The sequence below is a fragment of the Solanum tuberosum genome, unplaced genomic scaffold (genome assembly GCF_000226075.1).
Source record: "Solanum tuberosum cultivar DM 1-3 516 R44 unplaced genomic scaffold, SolTub_3.0 scf00893, whole genome shotgun sequence".
Taxonomy (NCBI): Eukaryota; Viridiplantae; Streptophyta; class Magnoliopsida; order Solanales; family Solanaceae; genus Solanum; species Solanum tuberosum.
Window position 1 is genome coordinate 37894 of NW_006239792.1, and position 25348 is coordinate 63241.

Below are 25348 nucleotides of genomic sequence, written 5' to 3' on the forward strand. Positions count from 1 at the left end.
GTACAGTCGTCATCGGCTCTTGCTTATTTCCTCACAATTGAGATTTGTTTCCTCAACTGTCTCCAACTCCACCTTCTATCAGTGGAGGTGCTAAGTGTGTTGAAAGGGGGTTCAATTGAATCTCCTTTGTCGGAAATTACACCGTACAAATAGGATAAACAAAATCAATTTTGTATCTATGTGAAGTGTTGAATTGCCTTCTTGATAGCTAAATGTATTCACTCACTATGCAGGTTTGCGTTTTTTTATATAAAAAAAACAGGTTTCCTATTTCTCTATTTGACATGCATAACTCCTTGTATTATACTGTATGCTCAAAATAGTAGATCCGTTTGTTCGTTGTGTATTATCTTAAAAATTTTTGGAAGATGATTTTTTTAATTAATTTTGAAGACACAAGTTTATTGCAATAACATCTTTTCTCGACGTATTTAAGTAAATATTCCACTCCTTCCATTAGTTAATTTTACTATTTCTAGTTACTTGCGTTTATGGCCTCCGTCGTTGGTCTTTCTTTTCTTTTGCTATGATATGATTATGGAAGTTTTTTTATTCTTTTCCCCGTATTTAAAAAGATTGATCAATTAATATTCCTCATATTTTGAAGGATTAAGTTCTAAGACAAAAGAGAAATACCTCCAAAAAGTTCTATCAGATAGAAGGCTTATAATTTCCAATGCTTAAATGCATATAAACGTTCTTTGTCAAAATCTGAATTTGGAAAGTCCTCTATAGGAGAAAAATGTATAAACATATATTACAGCTTTTTTTTAGTACACAAAATTTCTGATACGACTCTTATTGGAGTTCTCATTGTACGCTTTGAGTGTATATTTTTGGAATACGAAATACTTTATATTTTTGCGTACAAATGTAATTTTACATGCATGATCAACATCTAACAATGTCTTTTTTTTTTTTTTTTATATATATTTTTAAAAAGATTGTCAATAATGTTAAATCTCAAAAGAGTGATTTGGAGGACAATGTATTTAACAAAATAATAGTGCTATTATTTGAGAGCACTTGTGTAGTTTGTAAGTTTGTACTTTGTGGACAACCAGAAGTAGAAGTGTTTGTGACAGTTATAGAGGGGGATTCAAAATTTTAATCTTGTGGTTCTGGTTATCGGGTGATTCAATTGAATATCTATGCTTAACAAATCAATTTATCAATTTATTTTTAATTATACTAATCGCTCATCAAATTAATAAGATATTTTGAGCTAATTGTTTATGCTTTAACTTTTTTGGGGTATTTTTAAATGGCAACTACATGACTTTACTTCATCGCAATTCGCAATAATAGTTCAATGGTAGATTAATAGACTTTGCTTTAAACCCTAAAATTTTGAAGCTTCAAAAATTTTAATGATAAATTTATTATTTTATTTTTACTTGGGCAATATTTAAGTTTGTATAAGTGAAAAGGTACAAATTCTATATAGAAAAAATAGAAAGAGAAAGAATGAAAGAATCACACATTTTAACAACAAAAATATTTCAGAATTTTGAGATAGATTACTTAAGTCTTCATAAGTAAATAAAGTTTTTTTACACCAATATCTAAGATAATGTGTAAAATCATATTACTATAACAAGTTATCATCTTGAAGGAAGTCTTTCAATATAAGTGATATTATTATTATTATTATTATTATTATGTGAAGTTAAGTACACTATAAACTATTATGAAAAAAAGGAGTTCAAATATTTAATGTATATATTTTTTTAATTAACTTTAGTATTTTTTATTTTAAAAAAAAAAAAACATACCAGAAGTTTAAGTTTATCTCAAGAAACTTCAAGTTGTTCATGCACAACTAGTATTTTATAAATGACAATAATAATGTACAATAACAAAATATTTCATCCTTAACTTTTAATAAATCTATTTTTAGATATAATTTTTTTCTTATTTATCCCAACAAAAAGTAATTAACTATATTCCATCAAAATGTGTCATACACAAAAATGTTATTGTCAATGTTACATTAAAAAATCTTGTGCAAATTGTAGAGAAGCATATGATTTCAAGGTATATTTATTATTTTCGAATTGTTTATTTAAATGATTATGCATGCCAATAAATATTGATACACTAGATCAATCAATTTTCATATATTTTATAATTATTTCATGTGTTATTGTTTTTATATTTATTAGAGTGGCTAAATTCTTCTATCCATTCTGGAAATAACTAAGTTCAATTCTTACAATAAATTATGTGCATGTAATCCTCTCCAATTTCGGTGTATAATTAATTTTTATGACATTATAATTATTCATCTTTAAATTTAAGGGTATAATTTTATTTAAATAACCTCTTATCCTTTGTTAAACTTATTAGTAATATTTTTTACAAATTTTTAGCACAATAAATTAATAAAAGTTCAAAATACTTAATTTTTGTTATCGGTCAAAACTTGGTCAAAACTTAAAAATACATTGTAAATTAAAAAATGAAGATAATATTTCAAAAATAAAAAATACTACTTGATTACCAACACATTGTAGTCTGTTTTCAACAAAGCAATTAAAAACTACACACAAAAAGTAAAGTACAAGGTTTAACAGAAAGGAAGTTGTTTGGTTTCTGAAGAAAGGATAATTTTAATTTTCTATTTTTTTATTTTTAAAAGTTTCTCTCTTGAACATATGATTTTTGTGGAATAAGAAAATCGTTTTTCAATCATAAGGACATTTTGGGTAATTTGTATTTTTTATATACTAATCTAACAATTAATTTTAGTTTAGCTATAATTAAGGGTTATTTAGTTTGAATAAACTTTGACCTTGGATTTAAAAGTGGGCATATTTCATGAAATTAGTTGTGAACTCAATTATAATTTACATTATTATTTAGACACCCAATATAAATAAGTATTTATCGAACTTGATTATATTATTTACACTTTTCCTTTTTATATTCAATTTCAGATTCATGTCAAAGCTTATTTCTTTCATTTCAAGATTCAAGACATTGTAAACTTATTTGGAAACTCTTTAATAACTGACGTGGTATATATTTTTTCTAGTACTTTGGAAACTGTGTGTAATTAATATAATTTTGTTGTATTTAAATATTAGTAACTAACTCAAACCCGATTTTGTTGATCAAGAGTATGTTTGGTAAAGTTTTTAAAAGGTCAAAAATGTTTTTTTCTTTCTTTCAAAAAATGCTTATTTAAAAATAACAAAGGATCAAAACGAAGTATAAAATATATATGAAAGAATATAATTGTTTCTATTCAGAAAAATTCTTTCAATAGGCATTATTATTAGTATTTTTTTTTTGTATTTAGTTTTCAAAGAATTGGGATTGTATTTTATTTTTTAATAACTTATGTCATGTATCTTTTCTTTCAAATTGTATATTAGGTGAAGATTTTTACTGGTCCTCGAATAATAACTCAAGTAATTCGAAGAATTGTAGAAGATCTTTTTAATTTTTCTTTCAAAATGTGAAGCTTGTGCTTCAACATTGACAAATGAAAAATGCTTGTAATCAAAAGAAAGTGATTACCTTTCTTTTAGAGTATTTTTTTTTTTTTGGACTCCTCATTTTTGGAATATACATTACACAACCTTTTATAATTAATGTCAAAGCTAAAAAGTATAGTTTTTTTAGCATTATTATTTTCCCAACTTTATGCCTAGAATCTTATGTCCAAAATGTATAGTAGTCAATTTAGCCTATAAATAAGTAATTTTGTATTTTCTCTATTCGTTTTCTCCGCGGTGATAAAAGCTAGAAAAAATAAGATCAAGAGTATAGTTATAACCACAAGTGTGTCACATAATGAGGAGAAAAAGTCCTATTTTTTTGGTGAGTGAAAAAGTACTAGGCTCTGCTGTTAGTAAAAAAAACAAAACAAAAACCAATCTCCAACATTTCCGTTTTTCACTCTCTTTAACCTCTTACTTTTTACTAAGTCCTTAACCAGCTTTGAGTAAAATCCGCTATTAAATAGACAAGTTCCAAACTTCAAATACTCTGCCATTTGTCTTCTTTCTGTCTTCCCTTTCTCAATACTTGTTCACATTAATTAACACACACACTCCCTTTCATTCCCATCTATTCCTCAATTCTTCAAAATCTTATGTCATTTTTGAAACTTTATCCAAGTGTTTGATGCTTTGCATAGCAAAACATGACTCTCAAGGGTGGCACCAGCCAGGCGTGCGCTGCGTGCAAGTACCAGAGGAGGCGGTGTCACGACTGCCCCTTAGCACCCTATTTCCCTGCTGATCAACCCAAAATGTTTCAGAATGCGCATAGGTTATTCGGGGTCAGCAACATTTTAAAAATACTAAAACAGCTTGATCCCTCTCAAAAAAAAGTTGCTATGAAATCTATTATTTACCAAGCAAATGCCCGTGACAAGCATCCTGTATATGGATGTGTCGCGGAGATACAAAATTTATTATTTAACATTCAACTCTACGAAGAGGAACTTCAAGCTGTTAATGCACAACTATCATTTTACAGACAACAACAGCAACAACAAGAAATCTCAACAAGCCTCAGTGATTCTGTTTCCCAAATACAATTGGGAATGCCTCCTCCAGTTTCTGCACCTACACCCGCTAATGGAAATGGGTTAACACTATTTCATCACCAAGATGTGCCTAATTCCCAATATAATGTTGCTGCCAATGCTGCGTTGCCTGTTCAATCTTATCCCTCCTACTCAAATAACAACTTTGCTGCTTACAACAATACTACCTTTGTGGACCCTAAAGAAAATAATACAGTCAATTCGTTATGGATTCAACAATCATATGGTAATAATGTTTGTAATAACAACATTATGCAATCTCAGTTACCAGCTTCCCAAACAATTCTTGTCCCACAAGAAGTCAATCAAGACTATGATGAGATACACCCATTGTTTGATACTATTGATGACAGACAGTCTTATATTGAGTCTAAAGACCCATATGAATCGAGGTATGCTCATTTTCTTCGAATTGTTTCTTTTATAGTTATGACCAAATGATCATACACTTGAGTTAAGAGATTTTTCATGCAGAGGCGGAAACTCGGAGTATTATTTAGGCAATAAACTGTGAATATTACCATATCAAGTAAAAGTACTACAAAATTAGGGAGCATCTAAACTCTTAATCACCTTAGCAGAAGAGTGTTAAAGAATATCTAGAGACCTCAAAGGAAATTACTACTTACAATCTATCCCATGGACATACCCATATCAATCCTTGACAGTTTCTTGCCTTTCTATACCTTGTACTCGTTCTATTCTACCCTGTAACTCCTTCTGTATTTGTGTGATGATGAAATTTGTATTTATATGTTTCTGTCTAAACTGCTTCAAGTTCCTTGCTTGCCCGGCATAGTATATTGTTGCTCCATACATAGAAGCTACTAATTCATTTTTCAATTGTTTCCAATGTCTTCTTTTTATCCAAGCCAAAATTTGTTAAGTTGCGCCTCTTGCAATACCACACCAATCCAGTCCTCACTGTAATCCGCCAATGACATTCAGTAAACAAATGTTGGTGCGTTTCAGCACAATCTTCCTCACACAAGCAATATGCTTCATTCTCTACTTGTATATGCATATTCTGTAATCTATCTTTAGTGAGCAGTTTTCCTTGGTATGCCAGTCATAAAATAAATCTCTGTCTAGGCTGCATAATAGAGCTCCAAAGCAAGTCTGCCGCTGGATATTTGTGTAACAGACCTAGCATGGCTAGGTAGCTACTAGTCATAGAGTATGTTCCATTTGGTGTCAATGCATATTTTCCCCTTTGGTACCATTGGAGCATCTCTGTCTAAGCATTCAGCATTTCCAATACCAACTTCAATCTTGGGGTGGTGTGTTCTCTTAATGTTATCGGTATCCCCCAATGACATTCAGTAAAAAAATGTTGGTGCGTTTGAGCACAATCTTCCTCACACAAGCAACATGCTGCATTCTCTACTTGTATTTGCATATTCTGTAATCTATCTTTAGTGAGCAGTCTTCCTTGGTATGTTAGCCATTAGGGGCCGGCTCAATAAGATTGGGGGCCTCAGGCGAAACTTAAGAAAGGGCATATATACTTTTAATTTTAAATCTACCTTTCTAGTTTTTTTAGATGCGATCATTAGTTACTATTTTATAATTGATTGGTTTTAATAATCCCTTTTCAATTGATAATATAGCTAATTCATTCAATCTCTCTTGAGACATTGTTGATCTTATATAAGATTTAATCAATTTTAGTTTCGAAAAACTTCTTTCTGCTAAGGCAACAGTTACAAGGACTGTTAACATTATTCTATAAGCAATATCTGTATTGGAAAAGAATCAAATCTTTTTATTTGATTGAGTATTTTTATTAGATCATTATTCTCTACTTGTATTATTTCTCTTAACACTTTTAATTCAAAAAATAAATTTAAACCATCAATATCAAAATAACTATTATGTGTTAAAGAATGTTTAAGGTTAAGACAATGATTTTTTAAATTCTCATCATCTAGTAATCTCAATTTACCACTAAATAAGAAACCAAAAATATTTTCATATACTTTAATTGGTTCAATTCTATTCTAAAGTGAAAAAAAAGCTATATATATATATATATAAAGTAATCAACTCTAATTTCAAGGGACTTTGTGATCAATATTTTCATCAAAGCGTTTCTTACGAAATTCAGGTTCTATATTCATCTCATAAGGAATTTCCTTAGTAAAAATCATAGCACTCACAGTACATATAATTTATTTATTTTAAAATAACATTTATAAGTAAATGAAAATATTTAAAAATGGGGGCTCCAAGTGATGGTTTTAGTGGCCTAGGGGTTGAGACGGCCCTGGGAAGCCATAACATAAATCTCTGTCTAGGCTGCATAATAGAGCTCCAAAGCAAGTCTGCCTCTGGACATCTGTGTAACAGACTAGCATGGCTTGGTAGCTACTGTCATAGAGTATGTTTCATTTAGTGTCAAAGCATATGGTCCCCTTTGGTACCATTGGAGCATCTCTATCTTCAAAGCGTTCAGTTTCTTCCAATACCAACTACAATCTTGGGATGGTGTGTGCTCCCAAATGTTATTGATATCCCCCAATGACATTCAGTAAACAAATGTTGGTGCGTTTCATCACAATCTTCCTCACACAAGCAACATGCTTCATTCTCTACTTGTATATGCATATTTTGTAATCTATCTTTAGTGAACAGTCTTCCTTGGTATGCCAGCCATAAGATAAATCTCTGTCTAGTTATTATTATTGTTGTTGTTTTTGTGTTTCTAAAATGAACTTTTGTCTCATGCAGTTCAGAGTCATCACTGAAAGACACAAGACAGTCTATGGAGCATGTTGCTGAGAATGAGTTAAAGAATGCTGCAGCATGTTTCACTCTTACGAGCATCAATGGATAGAATACAAAGAAATATAAGAAGAATGATAACAGAGTGGCTTTTTCTTTTGCCATTCAAATATAACTATTGAGAATGTACTGCCAGTTTTAGAATACATTTCACATGACATGTTATATTTGGTTTTTGGAAAGTTGGACACTAGCTTGTTTTTCTAGTCTTGGTACACTAGAAAAGACTAAAAAAAAATTCATAACCGACATGGCAAAATTTTGCCAGGAGAAGAAACTTCATGTCCTTGATCACATCTTGAAGATTAGTAAATGTTCTTCATGTTTGAGTCCTTCGTTTGCCAGAAAGTCGGCACATTAGTTTGTCTCTCTCCAAATATATATTAAAGGTGACCTTGTTAGCTTCCAACAAATGTATGTAATCTTCAATAATAGTCCTCGGGAGTGATATAGTATGTCCTTCTCATTGATAAGTTGGGCGGCTATAGGCAATTTGTTTCCGCTTCTAGTTCTTTGTATCACATTTCGTTTACTGATTGTAACCTTTTTTGATGCAACGAGACGTGATTACTTCACCTTACCTGAGTATCTCAACATCCACTTTTCTTGATCATTTTTAAAAATACACTACAAGAATAATGTGAATTACATGGGGATTTTTCTAGAGATTAGTATGAAAATTTGCAGGAAAATAAGTTTCCTGCGGATTTTCATACAAATCTCCAAGAAAATCCCCATGTAATTCACACCTTTTTTGTAGTGATATCTCCAAGAAGGAGCATCTCCAATTTGCATCTTGACACTAGCTTGTTGCCTTCATATAAGATGATTTGCTTCATTTGCTACAATCTGTACCAATCCTTCTATATGTAGACCTCATTATATGTCCTACAACCTAAATACAGACAGTTGCAGTCTTGAAGAGTGGAAAACCACTACTTCTTGTCCCGAATGTAATGTTAACCTTTTTCTTTTTTGGATCATATTTGTTATTTGTTTAACACAATCCTACAAATTTAGGCTAGACATGTAGAGGGAATCAATTCTTTCCTTATGAACTCACTTTTTCAAAAATATTATGAAGGGCTGCCTATTTGAGCTTTAAAGAAGTTGCTTTAAGGTCTACATAAGTGTGAGTTTGGGCTGTCCTTATATAATGAACATACATAGAAGTTTTAATTGGGCTTGGAAAAATTGAAGACATTTGTCATAGAGAACACAAGTACTAGCATGCCCTAGAAGGATTAAAACAGATATACTGTAGGCTGTAGCATTTGCTAATCTATGATCGGAATGAAAAACATAAAGGATTTCATTTCTTTATGTGATCTTTGGTGTTCCAATGACAATGGTTTTTAAGAGAGGCAGAAATTAAATGGAAGCAGTGGTATATTTGACCCAACCATGTATTCATCAAGAAATTGGAAAATGTAGAACTAATCATGTCACAAGTATATTTTGGGAAAATGAACAAGAAACAAATATATTTCTTGTATTATTTCCTTCGACTGACTTGGTCAAAATTGTTCTTATCAGAAGTTAGCAGCATCATCTTGGAGTAAATGCGGAATTTAAAATAGTCCTCACTGGAAATTACTTTAACATGAATCAGAATCCCAGATTCTTTTGATTTTAACACAAGAGGAATTGTTAATATATGTGGTACACACATAAGTTTGTGAAGGAAAAAAAGTGTTCTCTACATTGTGGGAACATAGAATCAGCTGTTAATACTCCTCGTGGATTTTGATCATACAAGTCTTGTGTTGTACGAGCCACAATTGGAGCACTTGTGATAGAGCCAGTGGAAGGAAGCTGTTCCTCTCTTTTCACAGTCATTGCATAGTATAGCCTGTTAGGACCGTTTTAATGTCAATAAATTGGTCTAACCCAACCAGAACATATTCATTTATAAGAATCAATAAATAGAAAAGCAAACCTGAGTCTGGCCTGCATACTCCTCAGGAATTTTCTGTTCAGACAGCAATGCATCTAACATCTCAAAGTACACCTGGAATTTAGCACCAAGTAAGCTACACATTCGGTACAGTTTAAGACTTGTCACAGTTTTAGGAAAAGGGGTATAAGACACTTTTATGCTAAATAGTTTTCTGACCTGCATGTCTCCAAGTGACTTGCTACATATTGGACATGTATAATGACTACAAGTGTATTCCTGGAAGGAGTAGTAAGAAAAAAAGAGAGAGGAATAAGCAAAACAGCCTGCAAGTTCATTTTAAGTTTAGTTGATAAAGAAACAAAGTAAGTATGAACTTAATACCTGAAAACATTTGGAGTGCATCAGATGGCCACAAGGAAGTGCTTTGACAGGATTGGTCGAAGTGAAAATGTACTCGTGGCAGATTGGACAGTTTTCCTCCAAACACTTCTCTCTGCATACGTGAACAGAAAGAGACTTTGACATGCAAGCATTGCAATTCATGCAATGGAAGTAACCAACCCCTAATCCTTTTCCCAACCGACACAGATTGCAGAAAGGGCAGTGGTAGATTTGCCTGTTCAAAATCTCGTGTCAGAACAAGAAATTGTAGTACAGCATATATAACTATTTATTTAAGATATAAGATAAGGACAGATGATAATGCAACTCTATCAAGTAGTACTTATTTGTTGTTCTACATATACATGCCTGTTGATTTTGACCATTAAATAATTCTTCATACTATAAAGCTAAGTAGCTAACTAAACCTGTCACTTTAACCCATTGATTACCCATTTATGCATTATTTTAAGGCAATATATGGTACCCACCCAGACCAATGAGAAAATGTGAACCTGATTTTCTCACCTTTCATCATCAAACAATTTGCAAATTTTGCAATAGTATCTACCCATGGAGAAGCCATCGCAAGAGGGAGTTGAGCAACTAGGACCGATAGGTTGTATTTTCAAGCACTTCATACACATCATCTGAGTGATAGTTTTTCTGCAAGCATGTCATAACCAGAATTGGGATATCTCAAAAACAAAAAACTAAATGAAAGTTCTGAATTTACAACATGGAACTCACCTGTCCAGAGTATGATCAGTAGTTTCATCATGACACCGTATGCATGGAAAAAGCTTCTTGCAGCATGGAGCAAGAAGCTTGCAGTTCCTCTTGTAATGACTGCAACCAAAAATGGATTCCTGTTCATCAAGATAAGAGGGACACTGACCGGGGAATTTCTCCATATCGTTTGCAGCAGCAACCTCAGAATTAGATAGCTTTTGAGTCAGAATCCATTGACTGGCAGAAAGAAATTAGCTCTAGTCAGGTCCCATAAAATTACACAAGAATGATTTTAGAAATTCTTGATATCAACACATATCATTGTTTTTGCATTTAAATATCCATTCGCTAAGTTCCTGTATGATTGGCTGGTAGGAGGGATTGATCATTGTATAAAGTGTAGCATTAGTCTATACATTGTTTTGTTGGATGGTAGGACTAATTAATCAGTAAATAAAATTCAAAATTCTTCTATTACAAGATGGAAAGAAGTTTTGCTGAAGTAGTAGAAAAAAACACAAACCGAAAAATAGACAATCTGGAAATCAGGTGTTGGATTATTTCAGTTGTTTCACCAAAATACGCAATGAAAACCAAGATCTAATGATTGTTTAGGTATTATGAAAAAGTAGATCTTACTTATGTAGTTGATCTGAGACAATAATCAATATCCCTTCCTGCTATTGAAGGAGCAAAACAAAGGATGGAAGTTGAAATATACTTGCCTCATCAGCAAGCTCTGCATGAGGTGTGATTTCATTTCAGAATCCAAAGATGAGTCACAGGATATTTTCCTAATTACAGAAACCAGTTCCTCTTGAGTCAATAGATGATGCTCCTGTATCCTTGATTTATCACATGATTCTATATCCTGGCAAGTTGTCTCTTTCTGAGCAATACTATCAACTGTCTCAGTGCATTTGTTGCTGTCAACCACAGTAGAATATCGTGCCGTATCTTCAGATAGTTCAATATTTTGTTTTCCCTTGGCATTGTGTGCTTTATCTTCAGTAAAAGATTCATGCTGATAAAAATCACGATTAACAAACTCTGATCCTTTCTCATTCCAGATTCCTTGTTTAACACCATTTCTTGATAAATATGTAGAGACAGCTTCTAGAGGATCAATAGACAATAAAGGAGCAATCTTTGGTTCCATTTCTGCATTTACACTCTCTTCTCTCTTTACAGGTTCCCACCATTCTCCTAGCCACTCAAAAAACTTTGTATGTTTTGTAACTTTGCGCCACAACATCATCATGCCGCGCTGTTCATCTGGTGTTAGAGATGCCATCAACCACGGAATCATTTCTTGTAGAATCTCTGTTTTTGTTCTTCCAAGCATGTTTCCGACAATCTTTTCTTGTTCCTCAACAGAAAAATGTTCTCTGAATAGTGGCCAGAGTTCAATTTCCTCATGGTTGATGTGGTCAGTTAATGTTCTTTGCATAGATATGCATGCATTATGGAGCTTTAAGCAAAGCCTTTTGTACTTGAGCTTCTTACCATCAACTACTTCATCACCTTGAAAACTGATGAGTTTATTTAAGATAACACAAATCTTGTTGAAATTCTCTACCTCCAAATTATGGTCAAGGGTGTAGGAATGGCTAACATTTTGGAGTGTTACCCTTGATTCCAAAGCAGGAAAAGCAACTTCATCCTCAGAATTACTATGAATCTTCAATAGGAAGTGTAGATGATGGAAGCGTCTGTGAAATTCAGCGAGAACTCCAACATCTTCAGCCAGCTTAACTGACAAGGATACGACATCCTGTATATCGTTTATCAGGGCTTTGTGAAAGAAATGGACAAAGTCTATTGGTATAAACTCATGAATCGGAACTTTTAAATCATTGCTTGATCTGGAAGAAGTTCCAGGAAAGAAAGATAAACTTTTCTGTGAGTCTGAGGAAAATATTTGTGTATTGATCCCATACGAATAAGATGTATCAAGCTTCTCGATGATGCCAAGGGGAGAAGGGTGATAAGATACAGTATTGTTTGATGTCACGGCTGAAGCTGATTGCAATAACAGATTATTAGATTTATCAAATGATTGCATATCTGATTGTGAAAAAGAGCTTCCAGAATTATTAAATGACTTCTCCAGCAAGGAGCTTCTGCTACTGAACATTTCTTCCAAATCTTTTCTAAACTTTTCAAGTGAAATCTTGCCAGAATAGCCCGTACGAACCCATTCATACAAGAGAGAAGCGAAGGACCTGTTAACTACGGGAGATCCCAGCATTACATTATTTAGGATCAGTTTGGACTCGTCCTCAGATAAATGAGCTGAGAACCAGATAATCATGCACTTTAGCAACCCAAGAGGCAACATCTGCAAGCTTCTGTACAATAACCAGAGCTGCAATTCATGGCTGCAGTTCTCTCGAATGACCCAAAAAACCTGTAAGAAACCAGGGAACAACGAAGAAGTCAACGTAAAATCTAATTTCCAACTACTACGTAATTTAAGTAGATATTGAAGTTTTTTTGCAAGTGTCTTATAAACATTGAGTTGAGTTGTCCATAAGATTTTGAAAATATACCTTTGTTTCTAGAAACTGAAGCTTTTTGCTGATCCTCCCAACAAATGATTCTACTTCCTGGCAAAGCATTTCTACGAGAACATTTAACTGTATTCCATCTTGCAGCTTGCAGTATAGTAATCTCTGTAGTTCCTCAATTTGACTTCCTTCAATAAATTGTTCATGAGAAGCTGATGCGTCATTCTTGTTAAGTTCATCTATCAACGGGTAGAAGATCTGATCCAGTGCAATGCTGTAAATAATGTGACTGTTAGAAAATAATGCAACCTAAAGTTGGGCTATACCTATCAAATTCAAAATGATAAACCATAGTTCAATGACATTGGTCATCTGAATAGAGGCCATTAGTAATGTTGGACATTCTATCTCACAAAAGATCGTCAATTAGTTGCTAGCATAAACAAAGTTTGCTATTTAGAAAACTTCACTAGGCAGAACCACGGATTCAGGATTTGAACTTGATAGGTCCAACCTTTTAAACTCTTAGCACCAAACTTATTGTTCTGAAATTATGAGTTCAAAATGTAATAATTTTAAAAGTTCTAGTGTTCTCCACATATATCCACATGCCGAGTCAAAAATACTGGTTCTAGCCAATAAGCTACATCCACCACTAATGTCAATGAATTAAGATCAAGCTGATTTTATGTCAAGTACAAGAATTTGGCTAAAATATTTAATGATGAGCAAGCTATAACCTGTAGAAGTTGAGAACATCTGCAAAAAACTTCAACTGAGCTACCAACGACATTAAGGTTGATAAACAAAATGAGTTTCTTAATTGATGTAGTTCCTCCAGAATTTCTTTCAGATCTCTTCTGATAGCAGCATGCCAAAGATGGAAACCATCAATCGGGTTCTTCTTTGTCGGTAGCTTCATTTCACTTGAATGAATCACCATGGTTCTCTCTTTTAACATGTGCTTCATATTGGCTATTCCATAATGAGATTTAGCGCCTTTTCCATGTTCCAAGTAGGATTGGGCAGACAGCTCGTTATTATCAAGCCATGAGATGAACACCTTCAAAATAAACATCAATTTGTTAGATAAGCCACTTTAACTATTCAATGTGTAGTTAGAAAGAATGTTGTAATGTACCTCTTGGATAAGTGTCTCTTCGGGTAAAACGACATGAATGAAATTCAGAAAGTCTGTCTTTCCAACTGAGGAAAAAGAAGTTACTACCCAAGGCAAAAAATCTTCCAGTAACAAGAGGGGAACACTACATAGATACTGCCAGACAAGCCTGGCCTGCTCTTTGGATGAAAATCGTTTCATCAACGAAGGGAAGATCTGCAGTGACATATCACATGCCAGAGATTTCAGGAAAAGAGACCAGGAAAAAGAAAAAGAACAGAAATGTTTGTTAAGAACTAAATTCTAAATGACAGAGCAAAAGAATAAAAAATTATAGTAATAATTTTTCAATGTGTTGTATGCTAACAGTAGAGTTAAGTATCTTTTATATAGCTAGAAAGATGTCACATCAACTCTGTGCATCTAAGTATTATGAAGTTTAAAACGAATAGAGGTTAAAAGAACTAAAAATGAAATATGTATTATTCAACCTAAAAGGAAATAGTGAAATTTTAGTGAATACCTGCTCCTCTTCTTTCAGCATATGTTGAGAGATGATAGTCTCAATGGTACCTATGTAACATGTAAGTCCATTGAACAATTTGGCAAACTCCTCCGTTTCCTTTTGTAAGCAATCTATGCATTTGAAGATGGAAATGAACAGATCATCTATACTTTTATGCTCCAAAGAATATGTATAGACTACATTCTTCACTTGCGCATCAAGTGCAAGAAAGACGACCTGTCAAGATTAACACTCCGACCTCAGAAGAGCTGGAGGAACATTCAGTGTCTCTGCAATGGGTTCAACTGAATCCATTATCTTTGACAAGGAACGTAAATATATACTTGAAAACCACTAAAATTTCAACAAGTGTGCATTAAATTGAAACTGTAGTTTACAAAAGCATAACAAGTTCAGCTTAAGAACATTAAAGGTTGAATTCATCAAGTTTAAATCTTGAATCCACCTAGCTCTGAGAAGACAAGATGGATCTTCTTCGAAACTGAAGATGAACACGATTATGTTGATATTTCATATTGTCCTATCCATCATTATTCATTAGTACAAATAAAAAAGTGCAGACTAATATGAAGATGCTACTCTGTACAAGTTTGAAATAGAAATAACAGAGTAGGTATCATTAAATAATGAGTCCATTGCACTAAATTACTGTGTTTGTGTTGATAATTTGGGACTTTTTGAACTGCTCCCTTAGTTTCCTAAAGTCAACGTCTTTCTTTGCAGCTCCTCGTGATAATGAATTACTATAATTGTCACAATAATTAACAACAAACACCAAAGTTTAATTGCTGGTTGCATATAATGAATCTAAAAAAGAAAAAACTGTAATTCGCCTTGTTATAAATTCATTCAAGCATAGATACAAATAAGTATCATTAATTAACAACCATTTTACCTCATCTTCAGCAGCGCAATGATACTTATATACAATTTTCAGGAACTCTAACCGCCTGCTAAGATCACGAACTAATTCAACGTCTTGTGAGCCAGTATCCAACGCCTCCACAGCTACACGATGGATGTCGGCAAGCTCAAGTATAATAGCCTTATGAGAAATAACGAAAAATAGAATAGGTGCGTCAACCAGTTTCACACCAGCTAAAGAAGAGGGCAAGTCCACCATGTCCACATCCTTTTCGAGTTCTCCTACGTGTTCCATTTGCAGCGCCACCGCCACAATCACCACCAATCATCAATGGTAACAGAGACCAAAGGGGAAGCTTCAACATTGAAGGTCAATGGACATATAATGGCAAGATTAGCTTCTTCCTTGTTTCAATTTAGGCCTCTTCAGTGCCTCTTTCAGTTCAAACTTATTCTTTTTTTAATGTTTTTTTTTTTAATAATGAATTAGTTACTATTTTTATATTGATCTATGTTTTGATTTGTTGTGAAGCTGCCATGCTGGCTGATTGAGACGTCGAACCTAACGGCAATTGGCGCCTTGTCTAGTTCATCAGTTGACATTGATTGATTTTGTCTGGGAGCCACACGTCCAGGACGCCTTACCCAGTCATTGTGTGAGGTAGACATGAGTCTAACTCAACCTAAAAAGAGTATTATTCAAGTGCAGGTAAAGAGATACACATTCATTTCCCAATCAATGTGGAATATTTACCCACTATAACATCAAGCCATTTTATTTGGCCACCTAGGGCCAATTCGAACCCATTTAAACCAAACTCGCCTATCCTTTTAAAAATTATACTGTTTATACATAGTTAAAATTATTTTTTATGTTTTTTTAATTTCTTTTGGCTTTTTGTATGCTTACTTCTCTCTATTTGGCGACAACACATGTTTAATTAAGTAGTTATTATTTGTTTTATTTTATTGCGATAAAGATTCGAAATATATTTGAACTTTGATCGATATTGCTATAACAATCTCAAACTTTGTAAAAAAAAAATGACATGTTCCTTTTGACAACTATAACTAATAGGAGTATTAAGCTATTAGCATCCTTGCTATATTTTAAAAATTATTTGGATGGTAAACAAATTATATTGAAATTATAATAAGTGGATCAAATAATACCGAATGATTTAGAAATATTAATTATATTACTAGATAATTCGTGTATTGGACTATAAATAAAAATATGTGAGGCTTAATATAGTTTAATTTTATATTTTAAAAAAATTATTTTAAATTTTAACCGTGATTTCTTAAGAGGCTTTAGAAAAAAAAGGTTTGGAGAAGCATTTTTATCATTTTTTTTCTGTTAATAAAAGTTCAATCAAACTAGGTATAAACTTTTTTTTCTTCCTGTTAATATAAACTAGTTACACATGTTATGTTTGAAATTGTTATTCTTTATTATACCAAATGATCTATTAGTGAAGTGATTTATTCAGACCTGTTTGATATAAGAATTTTTTATTACAAAGAGAGATAAAATGAAAAATACTTAAAACTTTAATATCACTCATTTAAAAGGATTATTTTAGTCTTTTGCATTTATTGACTTACATATGAAAAATCTTTCATTTTTAATGTTTCATGCTCAATGAAACATATTCACATAAATGAAAAGAAAGAAATATTTCTATTTTCTCAGGTAGAATAGTGTTTTTGGTGCCTCAATTTCTGCTAAATTCTATTTGTAATTTTATGATATATGACTCAACTAATTAAACTTCCAATTAATTAACATGTGCTCTTTGCCTTTAGGTTGAAATAAGTTATATTTCAGTTGTTTGTAAAAGTATATTACCTTTATTAACGAAGTAATTATACAAATTTAACATGCGTTTGGATACTTAAACAATTGTATTGTTAATAACTCTGGAAAATTATGAATACTCTTACGCAAAAGGATAAAAGTACACATTTTATGTAGTTAAAGAGTAAATATACTTAGTCAAATGTCATAAGGCTAAAATTAAGATTTACCAATAATTAAGGGATAAAAAAAATAATACTATTAACAGTTTTTTAACAACATATTTATTTAAAAAGTTGAATTAATGTTATTAGATAGAATAATATTTTGATAAAACTTTTTACTCCCTATAGATTTGAACATTGTTTAAGTGTTAGTTAAAACAGTAATATAAAGTTAAAAATATGATATAATAGCAAAATTAAATGACAATTACTTTTACTTTATATATTCCTTTTATCTGTTTTCTAATTGTCTCTTGTGCGTTATTTGTGCCTTTGTGGCATCTGGTGGAATAAAATTATTACTACGTGTTACGTAACATGATACATGACACGTGTACATGTCCAGCTCAGCTTAGGCACGTGTCCAACACATTATACCTCGTGTCCATCGGCTTTTGACCATTGATTTCCAGTGACTAAATTAAATTAGCAGAAGCAAAGCTTAAGCACTTGTTTGATCTTAAATTAAGGACGGATTCGATTATTAATTAGTGTGGCCTTTTGGTGTTTCTGATGAGACATTAGCACATTGATTAAGTACCTTCATCGATGTTGACTAAGTACGATCTCACATTGATTAGTTCTTATTTTAATCCAACTTATTGTTTTTATCTGTCTATTATTAATGTTAATAACATGATTAGTTCTCTGATTAGCATTAATTAGCTCCCACTCCCCTCCCTTGTTCCAGAAGCTTCTTTCGAATATCCATTGTCCAAAATATCAACTGTTCATTTCATTAACACCTTGTTTGGATGGTTGTTACCCGTTGTGTATTGTATTGTTAATTTAAATACAATTTTGTTTTGATTGTTACTTAAATTCTATTGTGTCGTATCGTTTAAATTCATCATTAGGTAAAGACTTATTTTGTATAACGAACGATGTGGTGTGATCGCATCTTTACCTTAATATTTTCTTCTCATTTTTTCTTTACTTATTATTTAATAATTATATTTATTTCATTCATCCTACCTACTCATAGTAGCTCTATCCCGTACTCTACGATTTCTTGTAGGATTGTCATTGAAATTATGAATATCTGACATGATGTAACGACAGAGGACATACAATTTATCCAAACATTGTATTCATTAAAACAATACAGTACATTACAAATTTACAATGCAATACATTATGAAACAATACTTAACAACTATCTAAATAAAGTGTAAACATAGAAATTTTAAATGAGTGATATATAGGGTTGTATAACATGAAAATATTCAAACTCATCCTTGTTGAATCTCTCATAAAATAATATCAAGATTGCAATATAAGATTAAATCAGTTTTCTTTTTAATGTTAGAAGCAACGTGCCAACCAAATGCAATATAAAATAATCTCGAATTTTATATTGATTGTCATTATTTTTAATCATGATAACCTAACGACCCTAAAAGTCTGCTTGAACATTTAAATTTCAAGATTAAAAAAGGAGACCGATAGAATTTAAAATAAAAAGGAAAAAAAAGGCACATTGAATGATATGATATATACCGTCTTCATTGTTTGGTAGCGACAACATTCATTTAAATATTAACAATTTTCAAGTTTTGTTTAGATTTAAGTTGTCCACACTATTAATTAACAGAACTTGTAACCTTCACAGTCGACAAAGTTTTTTTTTTTCCTTCACAAAAATAAAAATAAAAATAAAAAATTAGCTTTGTTAACTAATAATATACTCCTCCGTTCCTATTTATATGTCACCATTTTGGATTTCACGTGCATTAAGAAAGTGAGTAAGTTTACTATTCTACCCTTATTTAAATTTTTTGGAACTCAAGTTTTCAATCAATTATGAATTAATTTATTTTGATTAATTAATTTAACCAATGAACATGAATCATTTACTTGCTTTTCTAAGTTGGTCAAGCGTATATTTTCAAGGCTAATAATTCACAAGGGTAAAAAAAATGAACAATATAATAATTTATGCATTGATTTTATGAAATGACAAGTATTATGGACCAACTATTTATAAAAAAGAACGGAGAGAGTAATGCATTGACCGTACATGTTACAAGTGTCAGAACAGTAATGATTTTCCCAGAAATTTCCTAAACTATATATATATATATAAACAACTAAATAATGGCTATATTATAAAGCATGCGCCTAATAGTTAAAGAAAATACAACACCAACTCAACAAGCATGAATTGGTGCGCACAAGCCCGATATCAAACAGAGTTCGTTTATTAACATGCAAAGACTATTTTTTGTCAACTTGTTTAATTTGAGAAATAATAATTAACTTCAACTTATAAACATTCTAATTTTTTAAAAATAAAAAATTTATGTCCAAACATGATTTTAATTTCCAAATATTCTTTGTTAAATTCAAATTTAAATTATACTTTTTGCATTTTCAAACACATATTTTTCAAACACTTACTAAGGTAGCGTCATAGAATTATCTTTGTAACTTCAGTAACATATATCGATTTTTTGTTATGAACAAAGTTTTCTCGATAATGGATTATGGGCCAGAAGTGTTGAACAATGTTGTTCCAGTTGGGATTATTGCGCCAGGAGAAGAATGTTGAAGTGTACAAATTCATGTTCGATTTAGGCATTTTTGTCTAAAGTGTGTCCTTGTGAAAGTCGAACATCAAATATTATTGCTTACGTTAGACATTATTTTTTCCAACAATTTATAACAATCTTGAGATATCTCAAATACTACCCAAATTAAAAGTGTATGATATAATTAGTCTCCAATTAACAACAATTAGCCGTGTTTGTAAAAGTTGCAAAGGTTTGATCTTCCATCATAGCCATTGGGCCATGAATGACATGGGCCCTACCAAGATTAATCTGTGGCCCAAACTGTCCTCTTGAGTTTCTTGTTTTTTGTTAGTATTTTTTTGAGCAACTTTCACATATACTAAACATAAAAATCACATTTGTATGTTATAGCTATAGTTTGTATAATTGCGCTCCATAGCAAATTTTATGTTTGCTATGGAGCTTTTGATTTGTATAATTCGCTACAAACATCAAATTTTATACAAATTGTTTAGTTTTGTATAAATTCATTTATACATTGTAATTTGTATAATTATAAGTATATAGGGCGAAAATATATGTATTTGTATATACACTTTTCTCTAGCTTTATACAAACACAAACACATTTTATACATTTTATACCGAAAATGTATAAAATGGCTAATTGTATACCAAAAATGGCTAATTGTATATCGAATCAGATGGCAAAAAAAAGGGATGTTTGCTGTGAATTACAATTAAAATAAACTATGACTATACCATTTAATTTGAATTAGTAGTTTGCTATTTCATACAATTTTCTCTATTTATTTTTAGTTATAATTCTTTTTGAAATTTTTGGTCCTTCATGGCTCCATCCTTCCATCACCCTAATCATGTGCAACAACCATTACTGATTTTTCAAAATAATAATAATAATAATAGAATTATCTTTTATTTGAATAAAATACTAGAAATTTGAACATGAATACATGATGATTGATTAAAGACTAATATTGTTGGAAATTCCTTCTTCACCTACTATCGGTCTATCACCGCTTATATTTTAAAAAACTTAGAAATACTAAAAATAAGAGTTGATTGTTTATATGATCACTTAACTTTTAGTTGAAGTTACGTTTAATTAATATTCATAGACTGTATAAAAGAATATTTTCACTATCAAGTTATATTTAATACTTGTTATAATAAATAATATGTCTTGTTTTTAAAATTGTATCTCTCGTTTTTTTTTTGGAAGAATCACTTGTTATCTATTAATTTGATATTTATCGATGTATAAATTAAACTAATCATATTTGTATTTCAAAAGGCAAAACCTTCTAAGATTGGATAATCATTAAAAAAAATGATAATGTTTGAAATATAAAATTTATCTACCTACTACATTCGATGTTTATATCAAATCATAAATACATGATATACATTTACACATAAAATTTTAATATTTGATCATATAATTAATAAACATGCATCTTTATCTTATTAAATCACTTAATTACAATAATTTACATAAGTCGACGAAGAAGATTTATTGTAAGTTACAGTTGTTGACCTATAGTACGTGGCATCTTAATCCAAAACATGAGGGACTTAAGTCTGATGTGGACCACAATAATAAAATCCATAAGTAGCATTGGTTCCACATAGTGCTTGTATCTTTTACTCTATCTGTTTTTAATTACTTATTCAATTTTCTTTTTTATGACAAATAAAAAAAAAAATTATTTGTTATACCCTCAATTAGTTAATTTTTATAAAAGTAAGACTTGTTAAAAATCTTAAATTTTTAACCCATCAATAGGGTAGAATGATAAAGTCATTACGTCAATTATTGTGTTCTTAATAAATATGTCAATTCAAAATTGGATAAATAATTAATAACAGATGAATATTTTTTTCAAGTTGGGTGCAAATTCCAAAAGGAGTGTTTGATATGAAGGTCTAACTCTTTTGTTAAAATTTATATTTTGTTAGCTTGAATGTTATGAAAAAATGTTTTTGATGGATTTCTTTTCTTTCAATTTAAGAATTATGACTTTGCTTATCTAAAGTAATGAAGTATTTTCAAGACTCGTTCTCTTTTAACCACACTATCAATCCATTACGGAGCATGATGATGTCCGATCTTGATTCGAGACTAGATTCTCAATCTAAAGTTGAAATTTGACTTCAGATCTTAATGTGGCACCTAATTCTCAATTCCGAACAAGATCCCAATCCTAATTTCGACCCCAGCTTTAGATTTGATCTTAATTTGCGATCCAACTCTTAACCAACATCTAATCTGGTTCATCTTTTCTTATTTTAGGAACTCATTTAGAGTCTGTTTGGATTGACTTAAAAAGTAATTTTTAAGTCAAACTTAATAACTTTTAAATCAAAAACTAAAAAGTAAGGTTAGACCTATTTTGCGTTTTTAACTTTTTTTAAAAAAAAAATCATTCAAAACTTATTTTAAATTATTTTTAACTTTGTCAAACACTTGCAAAAGCTAAAAATGACTAAAAAGTGGGTTTGACCAACTTTTAAACTAATCCAAACAAACTCTTAGTCATAGATATTGCAAACATCTTTTGGGAATTGTTTTTTACTTATAGTTGACATCACTTGATATTAATACTCTAATCAATCTTTAATCCATTTTTTTACCAGAAAATAAATAAAAAATTTAAATCATTTATATCAAATATTAAAATTACTCTCACCAACCAAATTTAAATCATTTTATATCATATATAATCAGGATTGATTTTACGAATGCTCAAAGAGTGTCACGTGACACTACTTTTTCAAAAAGAATTACTATACATATATAATTAAATGTAAAAGGAAAAATAGAGAATATACTTTATAAAATGACATTTTTGATACAAACGTGCACTCAGCTTAGCTGGTTAGGTGTGTAAGTTCCGTGGTCAAAGTGTCATGTTTGTATCTAGAGGTCGTCATTTTTTATACGTTTTAAGTTCTTATTTAGATACATTTGAAGTTCCCCATACACCCTTTTCATAGGCTTATTTTTATGTTCTTTTTTTTTTTTCACCTTCTTTCTCACTAATAAAATTAATTTAAGAAGAATTTATGAAACATTTAATATTATTATTTTAAAAAAAGTTATTTTGAATATGTATATTTTAAAAAGCTCATGGATTTTTTTTTTTAAAAAAACTATTATTAGAAAAGGTGTAGTAGTGGGTGTGAATTGTATTTTATTTATATATTATTTTAAAAATAATAATAATATGATATCATATTAATTTATTTATTGTTTTTCCTTTTAAAAGGTGACACCCTTACAAAAATTCTTGTGTACATCACTATATAACTATTACTTTATACGTGATAAGATTGTTTGTCAGGGGCGAATCTACGTGGAAGTGAGGAGGTTCATGACCCGAACCCTCTCGATCAAAAGATTACATTGTATATATAAATGTCATTGAGGTTGTTGCGTGTTCAGTTTCCCCTGACATCATATTTTGTAGTTTTCACCATTTTTAGTTAGGTACATTTGTATGTATTTATTTTTTAAATAGCTAATTTTCCTCATCCTGTAATTTTACGTATTTTCTCCCTTCATATTTTGAACCCGCAGAATAAATTTTTTGCGTTCGTCACTGTTGTCTTAATTATATGAGAGGATTATATTAAAGAATAATACATTATAATTCATGTTAGAAAATATTACTCTTTTATTGACCTAAAATTCTATCGATAAAAGTTGTAGTCTTTTAAGAATAGTTTTGTGATAGTGTATTATCTTTTTGTTATGAACTTTTGCTTATTTGATATAAGATTATATATAAAAATAAAATAAAAAAACTAGGGCAATTTTCATAGTTTTCACGACTTTTTATGCTTATGAGCAAAAAATATAACTTAAAAAAGTGTAACATACACATACAATTCACTTAATATGGACTAGAAGAGGTATGTCTTATAATTAACCAATAAACCATAATGTGAAAAATGAATTAGAACTAAATTTAGCATAAAAACACATATTATCGTGGTAGTGACGTTTTTAATTACTATCGACCATATGGATGATATTATTATTCCATTAATTAAATTTAGCAATAAAACATATATTAATGTGCTAATCATGATCTTTAATTTTAACTACTAAGACACCTCCTCTACCATGTGGATATTAACAACAATAGTTGTGGCATTTTTCTTTATGTGCAACTGTGCAAGCGATAGAGAAGAAAAATTTATGGTTGACATTTCATTTATGAAAAAGGGTATGTACTAATTAAAAATAGTTTAAATATATTATTTATTATATTTTTGGTTCAAATAAATTCCTTCTATTATATATTGATACAAATTTATTCTTAATTCTAATAAAGGGACACATTTCAAACTTAAAATTAAATAATCCTTCCTCAAATTTAAAATCAGATTTTTAAAGAACTCATTGATTTTGCTACTATACACATGGTCGATAATACACATGTCACGACCCAAATCGTCGTGATTGACACCGACACTAACCATCCAGTGGGAGAACCACTACTACAACCCAAACTAAGCAACTAAAACAATACTAAGACAATTAAGTTACGGAAGCAAGTTAATTAACTAAACAAATGCGGAATAAACAACCTAGAACCTGAAAGTCAATTGACAGTACATCAGCTGATTAGAGCCAAATATCCTTGGCTATGAAATGTTCCTTATCACTGGGCTGGAATGATTGATCTGCTTCAGAATTATAAACCCAATCTTTACTTTCATATTGTCAAGTGGAGGTACCAGATGAAGGATGGGTCAAGTGCAATACAAATGGGGCAAGCAAAGGCAACTCAGGGGAGAGTTCATATGGTTTATGTCTAAGAAATAGTACGGGGGATCTGTTATATGCTGAGGCGCAGAATATTGGTATAACTACAAACATGGAAGCAGAAATAATAACTATGTGGAATGCAATAAATATTGCAAAAGACAAGGCATCAATAACATCATCTTAGAGACCGACTCTTTGAGCCTTAAGAATATGATTATGAGGGATTAGAAGATACCATGGAGCTTAACCGAGAAAATAGAGGAGATGCAGGAAATTATGGTTAACATACATATTCAGGTGATGCACATTTCCAGAGAAGCAAACCAATTAACAGATTGCATTGCTAACTTAGTGTAATGACCCTCTTGGTCATTTCTGTGTCTTGCCTTATGTGTGTCGTTTAGAGCGTTCCTATAGCGATCCCAAGTCATTTATGACTTGCTGGGACTGACAGTTCGGTCACCTGGTCGTTTGTTTGGTCTTGGTGCGAGTTTTTGTGTTTTGGAGCTTATGAACCTTGAATAATCATTTTCGATCAAAAGTTTAAGAAGATGACATCGGAATCCAATTCTGACGATTCCATCAGCTCTGGAGGAGTCATTTTAGGCTAGTAGCATGGTCGACATGACTCCCGA

General features: G+C 31.1%; 2 protein-coding genes across 2 annotated transcripts; one reads left to right on the forward strand and one right to left on the reverse strand.

Moving 5' to 3' along the window:
- Positions 1–4153: 4153 nt before the first annotated feature.
- On the forward strand, positions 4154–7397 carry LOC102593139 (LOB domain-containing protein 27-like). The gene is made up of 2 exons (XM_006367646.1): positions 4154–4953; positions 7292–7397. The coding sequence occupies exons 1-2, from the start codon at positions 4154–4156 to the stop codon at positions 7395–7397; spliced, it is 906 nt and encodes a 301-aa protein (XP_006367708.1).
- Positions 7398–8820: 1423 nt separating this feature from the next.
- On the reverse strand, positions 8821–15832 carry LOC102592459 (uncharacterized). The gene is made up of 12 exons (XM_015305604.1): positions 15410–15832; positions 14512–14730; positions 14010–14204; positions 13609–13931; positions 12911–13142; positions 11084–12768; positions 10377–10595; positions 10155–10292; positions 9627–9861; positions 9462–9521; positions 9285–9356; positions 8821–9197 (listed from the first exon to the last, which is right to left on the reverse strand). Exons 1-12 carry the CDS (start codon positions 15671–15673, stop codon positions 9096–9098), a joined length of 3744 nt encoding a protein of 1247 aa, XP_015161090.1. The 5' UTR covers positions 15674–15832; the 3' UTR covers positions 8821–9095.
- Between the last annotated feature and the right edge of the window lie 9516 nt (positions 15833–25348).